This window comes from Saccopteryx bilineata, chromosome 6, assembly GCF_036850765.1.
Source record: "Saccopteryx bilineata isolate mSacBil1 chromosome 6, mSacBil1_pri_phased_curated, whole genome shotgun sequence".
In the NCBI taxonomy this organism is placed as follows: Eukaryota; Metazoa; Chordata; class Mammalia; order Chiroptera; family Emballonuridae; genus Saccopteryx; species Saccopteryx bilineata.
Genome location: NC_089495.1, coordinates 25,831,325 through 25,849,588, shown reverse-complemented (window position 1 = coordinate 25,849,588; position 18,264 = coordinate 25,831,325). Strand labels below are relative to the sequence as shown.

Below are 18,264 nucleotides of genomic sequence, written 5' to 3'. Positions count from 1 at the left end.
GATTGTTGGGTAGTAAAAATATATTATGCTCACTTTATTAAAGATGGTACTGCCCACATGGCAGATCATCGCCCAGGTGATATTAATGTGTGTTGGGGGCAGGATGTGGGCAGGCAGGATCCTTGTAGCCTGTGGTTTGGTTTTAGGATTAAGCCTTTCCCACCCTTTTTGATGTGGGGTGGTGCAATCCCATCATGCCTCAGATGAGTGACTTTGTATCAGAGACTTCCTTGTTTGTATATATATTGGATTAAAGGTTTTAAATCTACACTATAAAGTGGGGCAGACTGGGAGCTTTCTCTCTCAATTCCTGAGCTTAGCATTAGAGGAGAGAGCAGAGAGGAGAGGAGAGAGAGGCCATGTGGAGGAGGCCAGGAAAAACAGCCAAGATGGTGGAGTGCTGAGTGAGAAGCCAGTTTGTGCAGTTTGTGCAGGGAGAAGGAAGGAGATGGGGAACAGAGGTGAATAAGGCTGGTGAGCTAGAAACCTTTGATTCTAGGAAACTCGGATAAGTCAGTTGCTTTGTAAGCGCTGAATGTGAGTGGGTTTTGGAGCCCAGTGTGTGTTTTTACTTGCCCGCTGGTTGCAAGCTAGGATTAAAGATGATGGCCCACCAGTTTTTAGCTCCATTGTTTCTTTACTGACTGTCCAAATCCAATGCGAACCTGCATGGGCCAGGCTGCTGTGACGGTGGCCGTGGATACTGGCTTCATAACCTCTGTTCCCTATCTCCTTCTCTCTGCACAAACTCTGCATAAATTGCCTTCTTCTCTGCAATGCTGATGGCAGGATCTGAGCAAGAGTGACCCTGATTGCTTCATTTTATAGTGTAGAAAATTAAAGCCTTTAAGCCAATATACAAATAAGGAAGTCTCTGATACAAAGCCACTTATCTGAGGCATAAATGGGATTCCTCATAAGAGTGCACTACCCCACATCATGCAACAGTCAAGGTAGTGGGGAAAAGCTTAGTTTTGAGAAGATCTTAGTATTAGAAGGATGTTGAAAAGATCTTAGTATTAAAAGGGAGGAAAAGGCTTAGTCTTAAAATTAAGCCTTAGGCTACAATGACTTTGCCAGTTTACAGCCTGTCCCCCACACCCAATGCAAACTATAAGCGAGCAAACATATATATATCATATTTACAAACTTATTTGACTAACACCCACCTTTTCAGACCTCTCCTTCTAAGACAGAAATTCTCTCAAGAGAGCACGAAACTAACGTGCAATCCAGTCCCCACCTTGCTTTCTCCCACCTCCACTTACCTAACCTTCCTTATGTTCTCTCCTTAATTTCAGATTCACAAAGGAACCTGCAAAACTGTTATTCTCTGGAGGATCTTAGATCTTGCTTCCTGGCAACTGTTGTTAGTTTTAGCTCAAATAAGTTCATAAAAATTCTCTACGGGTACGGACTTTTCTTAAGTGGAAAACATTAAGCCTTAATTCCTTAATAAAATGAGGGGCTGATCAAAAATGAGAGGGCAACTAAATCTCTTTCCAGATCTCACTTTTGTAGCTCATCTTCCTTACCCTTGTTCAGTCCCCCCCTTTTACAGTGAACAAAGGAACGTGTTAGCCGACACTTCGTACCGAATCCTGGTCCGCGTAGCAGAAATGGTTTCTCAAAGAGCAATAGAAACCTTAACAGACCTGGAGGCGGAAAAACAATGTGGCACTAAACTGTTCGGTTTCTTCCAGGACCCTGGCGGAGGAGGTTGGTTCTGCCAGGATGGACTAACTCACTCCGGGTCGCACTTAATCAGACTTACAAGTTTTGCCAGGACAGCGGAAGGTAAGGGGAAGGTGCTGTACCTTCCAAAGACGATCCGCCCTGGGAGAGGGGTGGGTCTGCAAATAACACCAGCGGCCAGAAGGAAGGCTCCCATTGGCCAGAGGACGGGTGACGGATTAGGGGCGGAGTTTACCATGGCTATATAAGGGAGGGGGTGTGCACAACCTGTGTCAGTTTCGGAGTCTGTGGCTGTTCTGCTTTTCTGTGGGTGTAACCTGAACGGAGCCTCTCGCTAAGGCTTTTCCCTTCTCTGCGGGCCGAGAGCCTCTGCCTCCTAGGGTACCCCCACCCTGCTCTGCGGCGTCCCACATCTCCCCCAACCCCGGGGCTCTTCCTGCATTTCCTCAGCGGTACTTTGATCCGGGACGACTTTCTATTTGTTTTCTCCTCTTTCCTCTTTGTTGCTCTAAAACCGGCCTCGCCGAAGCCCCTCACTCCGGCGAGAGTTCCACTTCTCAATAAAGGCGGCTGCCGCGGACCAGCCGGCCGGCGCGCCATCTGCCTGCCTTTCCCGCCGCCTGCGTTCGTTCGCCGTAGGAAGCCAGCGCGAGTTCATTGATGCACCCATTCCAGTGGTGTAACGGTGAGTCCCCGGGCGGGCGGGCACTGGGCTGGCCGGAGACGAGCGATGGGGCGCAAGGCTGCAGATGAGACGGAGGATCGTTCTCCCTCTCGAGCCAAGTTTCTCTTAAAATGGGACGGGTGAAAAGGCGTCCTGGAGCCCAAGTCTGTTCTGCACGGCGCGGACTTTGAAAAATAAAAATTTCAGTTTTTAACTCGAGAGCCGGAAGGGTCTCTGAACGTGGGGCTGGAGGTAGGGGGCGTGGGAGCCAAGGGATTCGCGGCCTTTGTGTGGCGGCTTCGCTCCTTTACCCCTTCCCCTGCCTTTGTGCGCTCCAACTCAGTTCTTTGTTGTGGTTGGAGGAGAATTAAATCCGCGCTCGGGCTAGGATCTCCTAGAGGGAGCTCAAGTTCCCGGCTTGAAACTTTGCAGGCTATTTTAAATATGCATACAATGCCTCGTGCGGGACAGACCCGGGGGTGGCTTCCTCTGTGTCTTTGTTGGCTTTGCACTGGATGCTGTGGGCTTTGTGCCTGTGGAAGACGCCGGATTAAAGAGCATGGCTCTATTGCACTGGTAAAGCCTTGCAGATATCTCGGCGCTCGGCTCCCCTTGGGGGCAGGCTAGCCTGGCGGGACCTGTGCTCTCCGGTCCCAAGGCCCCACTGTGGAACTCGCTCCGAGCCTCAATGGTGGAGCCGCACCTTCGGATCCTACCATCGCTCTTTCCATTCACTACCCCCCACCCCCGCCATGCCTGGGTGACGCTAAATTTATCTCACCTGAGGCTTTTTTGCGGTCAAGTGATAACAGGTTGTGCCGTGATCCGATTTCTCACCCAAGCTACCTGAACTGAGGGCCTTTCCAAGCAGTCGGTTCAAAACCTTGGATTCAAGTACTCTGCACTGTCCCCAGGGTTTTGACCGCATAGTTCTAACGCTTGTAGAGTTGGGGTCAGGAAACAGCTAGCCTTATCTCTGAGTGTGGCAAGCTGGTTAGTTAAAAAATTAATTCTTGAGACTAGACTCCTGCCAGATCTTGGATTAATTATTTCAGGCGGCTTCTGTTTTAAGGCAAGATTTGGGCAGCATGTGTAAAGTGGCCCCCAACCCCCTCTTCCTCTTGCTAGTAGTATCCAATTTCCTGAAAATGAACCAAGCTGTATGATAGGCAGGCATTTCAGGGAGAGGGGGCTGAAGACGGGGGTGAAGAAGGTGGTATATCCCAACATCTGGGAAAGATTCCCGTTGGCTGGGAAGGAGAAGCATTTCCCAGATTCACTGGTCTTTCTTGGCCAGCCCTTCTCTTGACGTCATTCCCACTGTGGGCCTGCTCATCAAGATGAAACATTCTGATGTCAGGGCTTTCATAGAACTGCTGAGACAATGGTACAGACTTCAGGGGCAAGAACCACCAGGTTGTTAGGCATACTGACCTTTCTTCTGGGCAGCACTCTTTTCATAAGAGATCTTTAGACCAGCAGTGGACATGGTGCTTTATCTTTTCACTTCAAGTGACTGGGAGATCCAATTCTTTGACTCCAGTGAGAAAGCAATCCCTTTCCTCACCCTCTGTGAAAAATATCTGGATCCCCTCTTTCTTGGGATTGTTATTTTGTCCTTCCAACCTTACAGGAAAAACTTCTTCACTGTCATGTATATTTTCCTTTTTTTTTTTTTTTTTTTTTAAGTGAGAGAGGGAGGGACAGACAGGAAGGGAGAGAGTTGAGAAGCATCAACTTGTTTCAGCACCTTAGTTGTTCATTGATTGCTTTCTCATATGTGCCTTGACCAGGGGGTTCTAGCCACGCCAGTGACCCCTTGCTCAAGCCAGTGACCATGGGGTCATGTCTATGATCCCACCCTCAAGCCAGTGACCCTGTACTCAAGCTAGTGAGCCTAAACTCAAGCCGGCAGCTTCGAGATTTCAAACGTGGGTCCTCACCAACCCAGGTCAATACTTCATCCACTGTGGCAAGTGGACCATCTCTTGGCTCTTAAACTCTTCTCACCTACATGTCCGTCACATAGAATCCTAAACTCAGTGACTCATTTATGGATTAACAGATAAGATAAGATGGTCAAGATAACGTGGTCGAAGACTCCTGAGGCCAGAGTGCCAGCAGAGTTCATACATGTACCTTCTGCAATAGTACTGTCACCCCTCTGCAGGTTCCCAGAATAGGAAACCAAATGAGTTCCTTTGAGACCCTAAAGCAGGGATCGGGAAACTTTTTGGCTGAGCGAGCCATGAACGCCACATATTTTAAAATGTAATTCCGTGAGAGCCATACAACGACCCATGTACGTTACGTATTATCCAATAAAAATTTGGTGTTGTCCCGGAGGACAGCTGTGATCGGCTCCAGCCACCCGCAACCATGAACATGAGTGGTAGGAAATGAATGGATTTTAATACATGAGAATGTTTTATATTTTTAACGTTGTTATTTATTATTATTATTTTTTTGTATTTTTCTGAAGCTGGAAACGAGGAGAGACAGTCAGACAGACTCCCGCATGCGCCCGACTGGGATCCACCCAGCACACCCACCAGGGGCGACGCTCTGCTGCGACCAGAGCCACTCTAGCGTCTGGGGCAGAGACCAAGGAGCCATCCCCAGCGCCCGGGCCATCTTTGCTCCAATGGAGCCTCGCTGCGGGAGGGGAAGAGAGAGACAGAGAGGAAGGAGGGGGTGGGGGTGGAGAAGCAAATGGGTGCTTCTCCTATGTGCCCTGGCCAGGAATCGAACCCGGTCCCCTGCACGCCAGGCCGACACTCTACCGCTGAGCCAACCGGCCAGGGCCTGTTATTTTTTTATTAAAGATTTGTCTGCGAACCAGATGCAGCCATCAAAAGAGCCACATCTGGCTCGTAAGCCATAGGTTCCCGACCCCTGCTCTAAAGATACCAGGATCCAACCTATAAAAAAATAACATGGAAAGCCAAGGCAGATTGGGGGTTAACCCTTCTTAGATCATCAGATATTGCTGGTGGGCGATGGGGAGATGCTCCTGATGGGGAGGAAGTCCTCATTGGCATTGAGGGCACAATTTCTTGGAAGGGAAGTCATAAGGCCCTTTTCCAGAATAAACTGAGTCCACCATGATGTCTTCATGAAAATTTGATTTCTTTTGGCCCTTAGAGAGCAAATATTTGAGTGTAAGGGTGGTTAAAACTTTCTTTCTAAATCCTATTGGCCTAGAAGCAAGAGCTTCCTGCTGGGCAAAATTTAGTAGCTATCAGTAATTACTTGATTGTTTGCAGTTGAATCAAAAAATCTTTCAGGACTAGAATTCATTCTTTTACTTTCTGTTTCCCAACAATGAGTAGGTCAGTGTATCAATAATACTTGTTGGTTGACTGGTCATCCATTAATGGAGGGCAGTTTCTGGGCAATTTTCCCAAACATCAGTCTACTTACTTTGGAGTGTGAACTTTTGCCAAGGGTACCAGGTTTTGAGAAAATTGGAAATTATTTATCTGTTAGCTATTGTATATAATAAGGTCTACCGGAAAGTTCTGTCCATTTTTGGAATAAAACAAAATACAAATTTTTCTTACCGTCAATAAACTTTATTAAATAATATATATCCACACCAATCCTATCTTCCGAATATAGTCCGAAATGGTTTGCTGAGCTGAACTAAGCCTTTCTGCGATCTCCGATGTTGTCAGAAAAGGATCTTGCTCCAACATGGTCTTAACAACATCGTCATTGATCAAAGATGGTCGCGCAGAATGTGGCTTATCAGAAAGGTCGAAATCACCTGTTTCAAATTTTTCGAACCATCTTCTGCATGTCCTATTAGAAATTGTACCTTCACCAAACATTTTCAATAAATTTCTACATGCTTCTGTAGCATTTCTTCCTTTTTGAAATTTGTAAAAATTACAGTGGCGTAAATGAACTTTATCAGTAGCCATGGGTACACTATCGCTTCACACATAAGACTAACATAAATCAACTTTGTTTTAGTTCATTTGCTACATCAGTTTGTATACATTAAGTGATAAAAATAGAGAGGCACACATGCGCCAAATAAACGTGCTCACGTGTCGAAACTTGTGATAGAAACGGACAGAACTTTCCAGTAGACCTTATAGTTACTGAGAATGAGCCAAACACTAGGCGAGGCACTGGAGAATATACAAATCGCTTTCCTCTGACCTAGGAGCATTCAGGTTGATAAAACTTTCTCATCTCTGATTTTAGGATTATAGTTTGCACCTCTACTGTAGTGCTTTGCTTTGTATGATGAAAACCTTTATGTCTGTCTTTTTTCTTAGAAAGTAAAATCATCTATCTACTCATTCCCTCTTGATTTTATGTTCAGTGCCTATCACGGTACTTGTCATATAATCACTGCCTACTGTATGTTTGAGTTAAGTTGATGCTAGGGAACAAGTGGGCAATATAAGACGATTACTGAGTGAGATGATGCAAGAACCAGAACATGCAATCAAGCTGTGAGCACTACAGAATTCAGGGAAGAGAGCGGTCACCAGAATATCACAAAGACCAGGCTTGGTGGATTTCAGGAAGGAAGGGAGTTTTAGGCAGGGGAAGCTGTGTGAACAAAGGTATGGAGGCAGTGAGTACAAAGTTGGGCAAGAAATAATGATAGGACTGGCTCTCCTGGGGTGACGCTGGAGGACATTGGCGGGGGAAGTTGAGAGGGGACCCAGTGCGTACATGGTTAGGAGGTCCTGAAGCCAGTCGTGAGTTTGGGAATGACATGATAAAACCGAGTAGGAGGATTTGACAGACATGTGGGCTAAATTAGAAGAAGGACTAGACATCAATTAGGTGTCTGGAATAGGGACTTGGAATAGAATTGGGCCTAAAATCTGTTTGGAATAGGGACTTGGCAATGGAATTGGGCACAAAATAGGAAAGAGGTTAGGAGGGAGGCTCATATACTTACTAGATTGATAGGGGATGAAGAGTACGAGGAATACGATGTCAACGATGACTTCATCTTTCAAGCCAGACTTCTACTGAGCTGTGGTAGCACTGGTAATTATAATGTAGAATTCCAAAGTATAAATTAATGGTTCTGGCTCCTAACCAAGATGTCAGGAAAGTTCTTAAAACCCATGGTGAGGGCTTGAGTTCAGAGGCCTATGGAGCCAGGCCTTGTTAACTATTGGACTACAGACAGTTTAAGTATTCTTTATGATTAAATTGGTACCATGATAATGTGCTCGGGTAGCAGGTATATGGTAAATTCTAGTTTTTGCATCGCCCCCCTTCTTGAAATACAAGAGTTTTAAGCTCACCTTTTGGATCACTACAGTATTTTTGCATGCAAGCAGGAATAAACACTCAGCTGGCTTACTGCTGATATCCTATCGTTTTTCTTATGGTTAAGCACTACAGAAAATTTACTGTCAGAACCAATAGTCCCACCATAGAGAGTGGTTCTGGGATTGGTTAAATCTAACAACTCAACAGATAAAAATCTTTCCTCTTCCTCCTCTTTCCCTGTTCCCTCTGCCATAGGCTTTAGCTTGAACTGCTGTCTTTACAGCTATAACTTAGCTGCCACCGTTATAGGTGCGTTGAGCAGAAGTGACAAAAAAGAAGAAAAAGCTTTCCTTCCCAGCAGATGTTCCTTTTGTTTCATTGGCCAGAACCCTGTCACACACCTACCTCAACACCAAACCCTGGCAAGGGGGAGGGGACTACCGGGAATGGTAGGCCAATCAGGATCTACCCCTAAAGTCATGTGAGAAGGGCGTGAGTTAGCTGGTACTTCAGTGCTTCTCGCGCTGAGTGTGGGAATCTGCTGAGGCCCTCTGATTCATTTCTTCCGGGCTGGGCCCTGCATTCTGCGTTTCAGACAAGCTCCTGGGAATATCATTGCTACTGTCAGATTCCACAGTGAGGCTTTGAGTAGAAAGCGGGACTATGTAAAAGTAAAAGCAAGCTGCAATCCCCCCACCCTCCACTTTCTGGAACATTGGTCGTTTTGGAATGAACAATTTCTATTCTGGTCTTATTGCAGCCTGTCTCCTGGAGCAGGTGGCTTAATAATGACAAACGACCTTGGCAATTGAACTTTGCAATTTACAAAGCATATTTCTTAATACCTACCATTCTTGGTCCTCTCTGTATTTTCTTTGCGTATGACAAAGTTGGGCTTAGAGAATTAACTTTATAAAGGTCACATAGACCTAGAGAGAGACAGAGTTGGAACCCAAATATACACTTTCTCACCTCAGGTTCTTCCTTTTGCTACTGCACCATATGGGCTCTACCTGATGGAAATATTTTCTTCCCAATGCCTGGAGCCCTAATCCCCTAAATGGAGATGCTCTTTAAAGTGCCACATGCAGTGGTCCATTTCATAGATTGGTTGGTTTACCCATGATCACGTAGCTAGTAAGTATTGGAGTAGGATACAAACTCAAGCCCCTGAATCAGGTTTAGGAGCTCAGAGCCTGCCAATTCTCTCTCCATCCTTGCTGACGTAGAGTACTATCAGCCCTGGTGGTACATTTCTGATTTTAATATTCTTTTTTCTCCCATTTCTCTGCAGGGTGTTTCTGCGGCCTGGGACTGGTTAGTACTAACAAGTCCTGCTCAATGCCACCCATCAGTTTCCAAGACCTTCCTCTCAACATCTACATGGTCATCTTTGGTACAGGCATCTTTGTCTTCATGCTCAGCCTCATCTTCTGCTGTTATTTCATCAGGTGAGTGGTTCATTGGCTGACCCGGAATGGGGAGTCAGGGTGGTGGAGGCCAGGGGTAGGCTGAGCCCAGAGAGGCTCCCAAAGCAGTCATTAGCCTCCAGCTGTTGTCCTTGCCCAGAAGACAGGGCTTAACCAGTCCTTTACTGGGCCCCAGAGGCATGGTGTTTCTATTTATATCAACCTATCAAGTTGTCCCAGAGCGGATAGCGTCATAATGGTTTGGGCGGCATCCTGCCTCTTGGCCAGTTATGCTAGGATTGCTTAGGATTACTGTCTAACCAAGAAATATTGATGGCCCTTTAACTGTCTCTATTCTCCACTCATACTCTCTGGGAAGCAAGGGATAAGTAGCCATGAGTTACACCAGTGGCATGTACCTCTTGCCCTCCTGGGAATTCCTGTTGTCAACCCACCCGATGCTAATATTAGCAGGCTGATGTCTGGAGAGCTGCTTGTTTATTTTGCCTTGGAAGCTCTTATTTTTGAGAGTGAAAAAAACTAAAACCCTCACTTATCGTCTAAGAATCCAGGGAAGGAACAGAGCTCCTCCAGGAACTTTCTTCCCTATTGATAAGACATAAGAACTAGTGGCTGCTTCCTACCAAAAATTTGGGGCATATCTGGAATTTAAACTAGAAATGACAGCAGTGGTCTTCCAATAAGTGTGCACTTTTGGTATTAACAGTTCTTCATTGTATATTGGGGAGTGTTGAGCACCTCTGGCCACCGCCTAAACAGCCCCCGCCCCCCCCCCCCCCGACACACACACACGTAACACATACTAGTAAATGCCCGAGTTGACATCAGCTGGGGTCTAGTTTGTGTCTGAGCAAGTCATTTCAGGTGATTAAATTAAAATGGAGGGAAAGGAGTCCTGGCTCCCTGAGAGGCCCTTCTGGGTCTGAGTGTTCCTCCGGGAAGGCTTGTTCCTATTCTTGAGGCTGGAAGAGCTCCGTCTAAGAAGGGGACACGCCTTCAGACCCTGTTCCCAGTGCTCCCAGTTCTTTCTCAGAACTTTACAATGTTCCTAGGACTAGAACTTTCCACGAAGTCTCTTATCTTATGTAAAAAACTTGTATTTTTCTTCTTATACAATTGAGTCCAAAATTTGTATCTATCAAGTGTGGCAGAGAGAGTAGATTTCTTCTCTCTCTTACTCCATTACTTATGCCCAAACCCAAGTTTTGTTTCTCACACTCTTTGTCTTCTGACCACCAACCACCCGCATCTCCTCATATCCTAGCAGTTTATGCAGTTCCCAGGGACTGGAGATGGGGACATTCCAAATGTCAAAGATCTGAGCACGGTGCTGAGAGGAGTCTTTAAATCCAGCTCTACTTGGTCCCTTCACGCACGCACACACACACACACACACACACACACGCTCACGTTCATGCTCACGCTCATGCTCACTCACACACTCACATGCCAAGAGGTAAAGGTGGTCAGGGAAGAAATCTTAGAAAATGACTCTGGGTCAGTAGGTGAGTGATCAGATTTCATTTCCTAATTGTGCCACTAATAGGTCTAACCTTAGCGTCGTAGCTGCTTTTTACCAAGTGTAGTCAGCATTTTGTAAAAATCTTTAGCTCTCGGTCTTCAGAACATCCCTCCAGGGTAGGCATTAGCCCCCTTTATAAATGAGGGGAGGCCGTGTTCAGACAGTTACGGGTTTGTCCATGGTCATATAGTGGATATATATATGACCTGGGCTGGTGACAGTTAGTTAGCGTCTTTCTGAGAACACATGATGCCTCCCCTGATCTTCTTGCTCCAATAGGAAGTGGAAGGGCAGCTGTGGCACCGGACTGCCCCTCACAGCCCCGCCGGGCTCTTGCGGGAGGGTGCTCTGGGGAGCCGGGTAGGGCTGAGTCATCTCTGTTTGGCTGGACTGAGAGAACAGAGCAGCAGAACCACACGACACCCAAAGCTTCCCCACAGCAGGGCTGCTCAGCACCACCTGTCCCCTCTGCAGTGACCTGCCCCTTTTCCACCCCGCTCTGTACTGCAGCCTGACCAAAAGCCGTTGACGCTGGAGTTTCACGGCTCCAGAGCTCATTGGTGTGTGTGGCAGCCTGCGGGTGTCTAAATATAGACAGACACACAAGCACAGAAGCCACTTCCTCTCCCTGCTTCTTGGTTTCCTCCTCAGCCAGAATAGGCCCCTGACCCCCCGCTCACGGCCTGGGGAGCTCATTGGCCAAGGCCGGCCTCCACTCGCGGCGCCCCCTCGCCCACTCTCCCCCGCTCCCCAAAGGGCTGGCCTCTGCCCTGCACAGGATGGAGGGGCCGGGGAAGCACAGACTGGCAGGAAAGGAACAATTATTTTCAGAACCTGGCTGCATTGTTTGTTCCAAAAGGGAAAATAAGCAACAGGAGAGCCTACTGACAGAGGCTAGAAATGGTGTCATTGAAATCAGGGTATTTTTAGCTGCTTTGCTCACCCAGCAGCTGAGAAGGCCACCTGTCCAAAGTCACTGGCACCATATCCCTTGCCGAGATGACCCAAGGGGCTCTGTTTCTTGCTTTGTTTCCCTTGCAACCTTTTTGGCCCCGTAGCCTTGCAGTCTGTACCTTCCTGGTCAGTGAATCTACAGGCAGCGTGAAGGGGTGTCTCCAATGCCCTTCGTACTCTTAGCACCCTGGGTTCTGAGTCAGGCTTCTGGGGTTCCCTTGGATAAGACCTTTGTAAAGAGCCAGCAGACAAGGGGTGAATGGGGGAGGGGCAGGGACCCCCCAGGCATCCTGGGCTAGAGCCCTGCACACGCTGTGTCATAATTAGCATGTTGCAGCTGAGGCTCACAGGATATGCATCCCCACATTCTCTGGGTTAAGAAGCAGGCTCCTCCCCATTTCCTTGTTTACTCTGCATACCTGGTAAGAGTGACAGTGTCTCCAGCAGAAGGCTGCTGCAAGCACTGACTAAACGTGTCTTCCTCCCCGCCACAACCCGCGCAATGAGTCTATTCCAGTGTCTCCAGCGGGAAATGGTACAAAACTGGATGAAAAACAGACAGACTTAAAGATATATACAGGACGGGTTCGGGAGGAAGCCACAGCTCCTTGCCAACAGTCACTACTGTCCTGGCCAAGCCGCAAAAACATGGCCACCCCCAGAAAGACATCCGTCTTTATTCTCTGGGTAAGGTGGGCCATTAGCAATTCAATCACATTTCCGAGGCAACCCAAGAAAACCACCAGGTGCAGAAAAAACCCCCACCATCTTAACTTTAAACAAAGAAGTAACTAGCTTCCAGTCCTTCCGGGGAACACGGACAGGCAGGAGGGCAGGATGAGTACTGAAGCACAGCCCTTTGTTAACTTAATTAGGCAGCTGAGGTGGGGGTTTGGGTCCAACACATCTGTCCCCAAAATCCAGACCGCAAAATACCCTGTTGGTCCCCAACACCTCCGCAGCTTAGCTCGGTGTCAGGCACGTATTAGTTCACGGAAGCCTTGGATGTAGCCTTCCCGCCCCCGTGCTTGGAAGTGCTGGCAGAGGCACATGTGAATATGAAGGGCAAAGTGAAAGACTGGCCGGTGGGATCCCTGCTGGGACCTTTAGCCCAACCCTCTGAAGAGGGCAGGGGAAGGGGCAGTGCCAGCTGCCCCAGGCCTCAGCCCCACAGCCGGAGTGACCTGGACGGAAGTCACCGAGAGGCTCCGGGCATGTATAGCCTGGCCAGGGCCCCTGACCGTGCCGTGTTCACTTACTTGGTGAAACAGGTCACATTCTGTGTTACAGAGCTCGGGCTGTGTAATCAGATAGACTTTGATGCAAATCTGGACGCTGCCGCCAACTAGCTCCGCAGTCCGGGCAAGTGACTTAACGTCTCTGCCATTCATGTTTTCCTCATCTGTAGAAAAGAAAGCATCTCCTCCTAAAGCTGTTTGGAATCGATGAGCGTGTGTACGAATAGGTCGGTGCAGGGACCAGTGCGTGGCCACTCCTTGGTAACGATGATGCTATTGCTCTCAGTAACAGCGTGCCAGGTCTGGGCTATTGAGAGTTAGGCTGCATGCAGGCCACCAGCTTGAAACAAAGGAGAAAACAAAGAAGGGCTTGCCTGTGTGTTCCTGGCACTGGCAGGGAAGAGTGTGCTTTGGTTCCACAATACTTGTTCTCCGGGTGGAAAATTCCGCCAGGCTCAGCAGAGGCTCATTTGTCCTGCTACCATGGCTTAGTGGAAACAGCCCTTTAAAGAATGCCTGACTTCTGTGCACTCAGTAAGTAGTTGTTGCTCAGGTGGTCAGAGTGAGTGACATGATCGGGGTGATCTACCACAGAATGCCCCAGTCTGCGGGACCTGGCAGGACATTTTCAGGCTGTTGGGCCTGAGTCCTTAATTCACTGTGGATGACCTGCATAGGTCCAATCCATACCCCATGGCCTCTCTACAGGGTTCACCACCTTTGTGAGAAGCACCCCTCCCCACCCCCAGAAGAATGCCAGGCAGCCAGCCCGCCTCTCCGACCTTACATGGCTCTGTGTGCACCCAAGTGACTGCTTCTTTCCCCCTCTCTTTCTCCCAGCAAACTGCGGAACCAGGCACAGAGCGAGCGGTACGGGTATAAGGAGGTAAAGCCCCGCATCTTTCCCTGGGAAGTCCTCTTCTGCCGCTTGTGCTGCTACAGACGGGAGAGGAGAAGCTGGAGCTGTCCTGGCCTGGAAACCCCTCGGCCTCCCCTCTGGCCCTGGCTGGGGTTAACTCCTTTCACTGTCCTCAAGTCTGGCTGGCCGGGGCAGGGCCGAGAGCCCTCCCCTTTAGGAGAGGGAGAGAGGACGGAAGAGGAAGGGGATCCGTGCAGAGCTGGGACCTTCCTTCACTGGTTGGTACCACCGGGCCCCTGTGGTTGGTTTCCTCTGACACCATGCCTCCTCTTGTCTTTCCAGGTGGTGCTTAAAGGTGATGCCAAGAAGTTACAGTTATACGGGGTGAGTACACTGGCCCTGCGTGTGGGAGGGCCCAGCAAGTGAAGCCAACGGCACCTTCTCTCGCTTCCGGCCTGGACCCTTTCAAAGGCCTTTGTGGTCCCTGCCTTCGTATCTGCTCTGGCCAAGCAAGTCACTCATTCCAGCTTGTAATCAGCATATGGAATTCATTATGTATGGAGCCAGCGCAGGCAGAAAACAAAGGGGTCACAAAAGGGTTTGGAGAAGTGCTCATGCGAGGGCCCAGGAAGCCTGCTAGGCACGACCTCTACAGGGAGGATGGTCACACCACTCCGTGCCAGATTTCAGCTACTTTCCCCATGTTCAGACCCCTTGTCTTGGTTTTTCACAGAAGAAAAGAAGGCCCTTTTACCCTTGGGTATACTCTCTGAGCTGGCAGACGATGGATCTGACAGGTGTACCCCTCAGCACTGACTCTAGCAATAGGCCATTCCTATTCCTTTCCCACCTGTGCCTTCAAGGTCACCTAACCCATATTCCAAGGCCACCTTCCATAGCCACAGACCCTCCTCAAGAGTGTGTTTGTGGCTGTCTGCAGTACAGAGAACCACAGATATCACTGGACACAAGACTACCTAGAAATGGCTGCATTTTGTCCCTGTTGATGATATCTGTTATTATATCGTAGCAAGTTCAGACGTTTCCTAAGCCCACCTCTACAAGAGTAATTCAGTTGAGATAGAGGGGGTTGTATATATGGACAAAAGGCTAGATTTAAAGAGTGCAACTGACCACATACACCATTCCCTCACCCTTACTTCCAGCACTGATATCTGTCACCTTGCCAAGTGCATTAGGCTAGAATGGGTTAAAACACATTCTTCAAGAACGGCACTGCCCAGAGGACATTTCTGTGATTATAGCAGTGTTTAGGTCTGCACTGTGCAATTGGGGGCGGGGGGGCCTAGCCTTTGAGCAATTAATTAAAAAGCGGTAAATACAACTGAAGTACTAAATGTTTAATTTCATGTTATTTTTGGTTAAATTTAAATAGTCACACGTGGTTAATTACTACCATACTTTTATGTTTTTATAAAATAGAGTGGTACCTTGAGATACAAACAGACCAACATACAAATTTTTTTTTTTTTAAATTACGAGCTGCAACTTGTTCCATATTTTTGTTCGAGAACTGAGCAAAATTCCGAGATACGAGTTGTGATTCGGGACGCTGCCACTAGTTGGCGCGTTGGTGCAAGGGTCCAGTATCGGCAGGTTGATATACGAGTTGACTGACTTACAAGCTCGGTTATAGAATGAATTAAATTCATATCTCAAGGTACCACTGTATGACGTTTCTCTGAATGGTAAAGAAACCGCTAGAACTTCATTTTCTTAGAGTCTAGATCACATTGTGTGTTCAGGGTGGATGAGGGGGGTCCTGCCCTATCTCCTCACACTGCCCCTTTCTTTCCACAGCAGACCTGTGCAGTCTGTCTGGAGGACTTCAAGGGGAAGGATGAGTTAGGTGTGCTGCCATGCCAGCATGCTTTTCATCGGAAGTAAGTGTCCCCAGGGGGGATGTGTGTCCAGGGTGCCTTTTAAAAGAAATAAGCAGGAAGCCCTGGCCAGCTAGCTCGCTTGGTTAGAGCATCATCCCAAAGTGCAGAGGTTGCCGGTGAGATCCCTGGTCAGGACACCTACAGGAACAGACTGAGGTTCCTGTCTTTCTCTCTCCCTCCCCCTCTCTCCCTTTCTCTCACACTAACATGAGTAAATAAAAATTAAAAAAAGGAAAGAAAAATAGGCAGAAAGCATCTTCTAGAACAGGGGTCCCCAAACTTTTTACACAGGGGGCCAGTTCACTGTCCCTCAGACTGTTGGAGGGCCGGACTATAAAAAAAAAAAAAACTATGACCAAATCCCTATGCACACTGCACATATCTTATTTTAAATTAAAAAAACAAAAAGGGAACAAATACAATATTTAAAATAAAGAACAAGTAAATTTAAATTAACAAACTGACCAGTATTTCCATGGGAACTATGCTCCTCTCACTGACTACCAATGAAAGAGGTGCCCCTTCCAGAAGTGCAGCGGGGGCCGGATAAATGGCCTCAGGGGGCCGCATGTGGCCCGCGGGCCATAGTTTGGGGACCCTTGTTCTAGAACCTCCAGTCCCTGTCCCCTCCCATCTACCCATAGTCAGCGATGTCCTGCATCTTATCGGGACAGCAGGCAAGCTGGAGGGGTTAGCTCGGGCAGTGACAGGGGTGGTCTGGTTCTCAGAAGCAGCTGGGCTCTGAATGACAGACCGCCGGAGCCGGCTGGGGTGGCTCAGGCCTTCTTCTGCCCGCAGGTGTCTGGTGAAGTGGCTGGAGGTGCGCTGTGTCTGCCCTATGTGTAACAAGCCCATCGCCGGCCCCACAGAGGCCAACCAGAGCCTCGGGATCCTCCTGGACGAACTGGTGTGAGTGCTGCCTTACCACGAGGCCCGGGGAAGACCGCTTGCCTCGTGGTGCCTGGTCCATCTGCAGAGCCGCAATGAGCACGACGTTGGGTGTTAGTGGTCATGCGTACCTGAAGGGGGGGGAGGTAGGACAGGGCTGGTCTCCCACCGTCAGGGTGAGACCAGACTTGCCCCACCTCCCTGCCTCCTGCAGTCTTCTTCCCTGCCACTCAGTACTGCAGTCACTGTCCGTCAAGACCGATGTTCCTGGTACTGGATGATTTACCTGCCTGTCCCTGCTCTGGGGAAAGAAATCCACCGCTATCTGGCCAACATCTTGGGAGTACACAGTAGAGATAGAGACTGAATGACCCACAGAGCCCTAGAAGAAGGGATGAGATGGGCTCTGTTCTCCTCTCCTCCCCACTCTTTCCATAGGAAGGTTAGGGAAGGAAGGAAGGAAAGATCGGGAAACCAAGTGCCTCCAGTGGAAGTAAGGAGGCTCTGTAGGAAATTAGGAAGAGCAGGGACATATGAAAGCAAAGTCAATGTTTACACGGGACCTATGGAAACAAAGGCTGGCTGGCCAGCCCGCTGGCTGCAGGGTGAGGGAGGGCCGTTCCCTTCCCTGCTAGGACATGAGGTGCTATCGACTGCTCTTCCTCAGTCAGTCCCAGAGCTTCCTGTTCCTGGTGGGGTCTGATCACCCCTCCCGAGGAAGGGCTTGTTCTGCACTCAGATGCATTTCCAGGGGCTTTTTCTAAAGGAGCAAAAGGGGCCTGGGAATGGGGGTGTCTGAAGGTTAAGATAGCAACAGATACCTTCTTCCCATTTGTAAATAGTATTTTTGTACTTCATCCTCCCCATCTCAGGATTTATATATGGAACGGAGGGGGTGGGGGTTTCCGTTCCTCCCGGAGTGGGTGAGGGTGGGAGAAGGTGTGTATTTAAAGAAAATTAAATTTAATAACAAGTTTCTCTACCCTTCTGCCTGTGGTTGTGGCCTGCGTCTGTTGGCTCTTTTCCACCGACAGGGAACAAAAGTTCTATAACCGCCTCTTCTCAACTTCCCAACATTCAAGGAAAACACGCACCCAATTTCCTAATCCTTACAAAGACAATTCGGTAATAGAGTAAGGAGTACCTGGGCAGGGTGGGTTAGGACTGATGTCAGTGTGCTTCAGTACCTGACTAAGCTAGGCTTGTTCATTGTGTTTCTAAAAATATTTTTAAGAAAGTTGGAACATCACCGCAGTGTTCTCTCGACTAAGAATTAATAGAGCTCTACTTGTAATCTAAGTATAATTGTGCACTTAACACAACTGAAAAGGTTTAGGTTGCTTCCGTAAAGGCTTGACCTCTTTTCCCGTATACTTTCTTACCTACCAGCTGATGCCACAGAAGTGGGACTTCACATTTTCTGCCCCTGTGTGTACTCAGACCTTGGACACCCTGTCTTCTAACTTTGCTCTGTTCGTGTCCCAAGGGGATGCTGGTTCAGTAATGGATTGCAGAACGGAATGAGTGCCAGGAACAGCTTGGCTGCAGTCACTCCCTGCGTGGTGGCAGAGGGCCATGCAGTGGTCGCCGGGTTCAGCCCTGGGTGCTGTGCGCAGGAAGAGCATTTTAAAGCCCTTATACCCTTTGCCTATTGCTGCCAGGTTTTTCTTCATTGGGGCACCACTTCTAGTCCCGGCCTCTTGCTTTAGCGTGGGGAATAAAATGCATTTCCTAAGCCAAACTGCCCTCCCGCTGGTGCCTGCCTGCTCCAGTGGGGACACCTGTGGACTGCAGAATGGCTTCACCATCTACTCTTCCCTCGAGGGAGAGTTGTCAGCATTGGCAATAAAATGTCTGTTT

General features: G+C 48.5%; 1 protein-coding gene across 1 annotated transcript; it reads left to right on the top strand.

Annotated features, from left to right (window-relative positions):
* Window positions 1–1,984: 1,984 nt before the first annotated feature.
* Window positions 1,985–17,361, top strand: RNF122 (ring finger protein 122). Its single transcript, XM_066234978.1, has 6 exons — window positions 1,985–2,380; window positions 8,904–9,060; window positions 13,594–13,639; window positions 13,955–13,996; window positions 15,434–15,516; window positions 16,315–17,361. The coding sequence occupies exons 1-6, from the start codon at window positions 2,356–2,358 to the stop codon at window positions 16,427–16,429; spliced, it is 468 nt and encodes a 155-aa protein (XP_066091075.1). The 5' UTR covers window positions 1,985–2,355; the 3' UTR covers window positions 16,430–17,361.
* The last annotated feature ends 903 nt before the right edge of the window (window positions 17,362–18,264 follow it).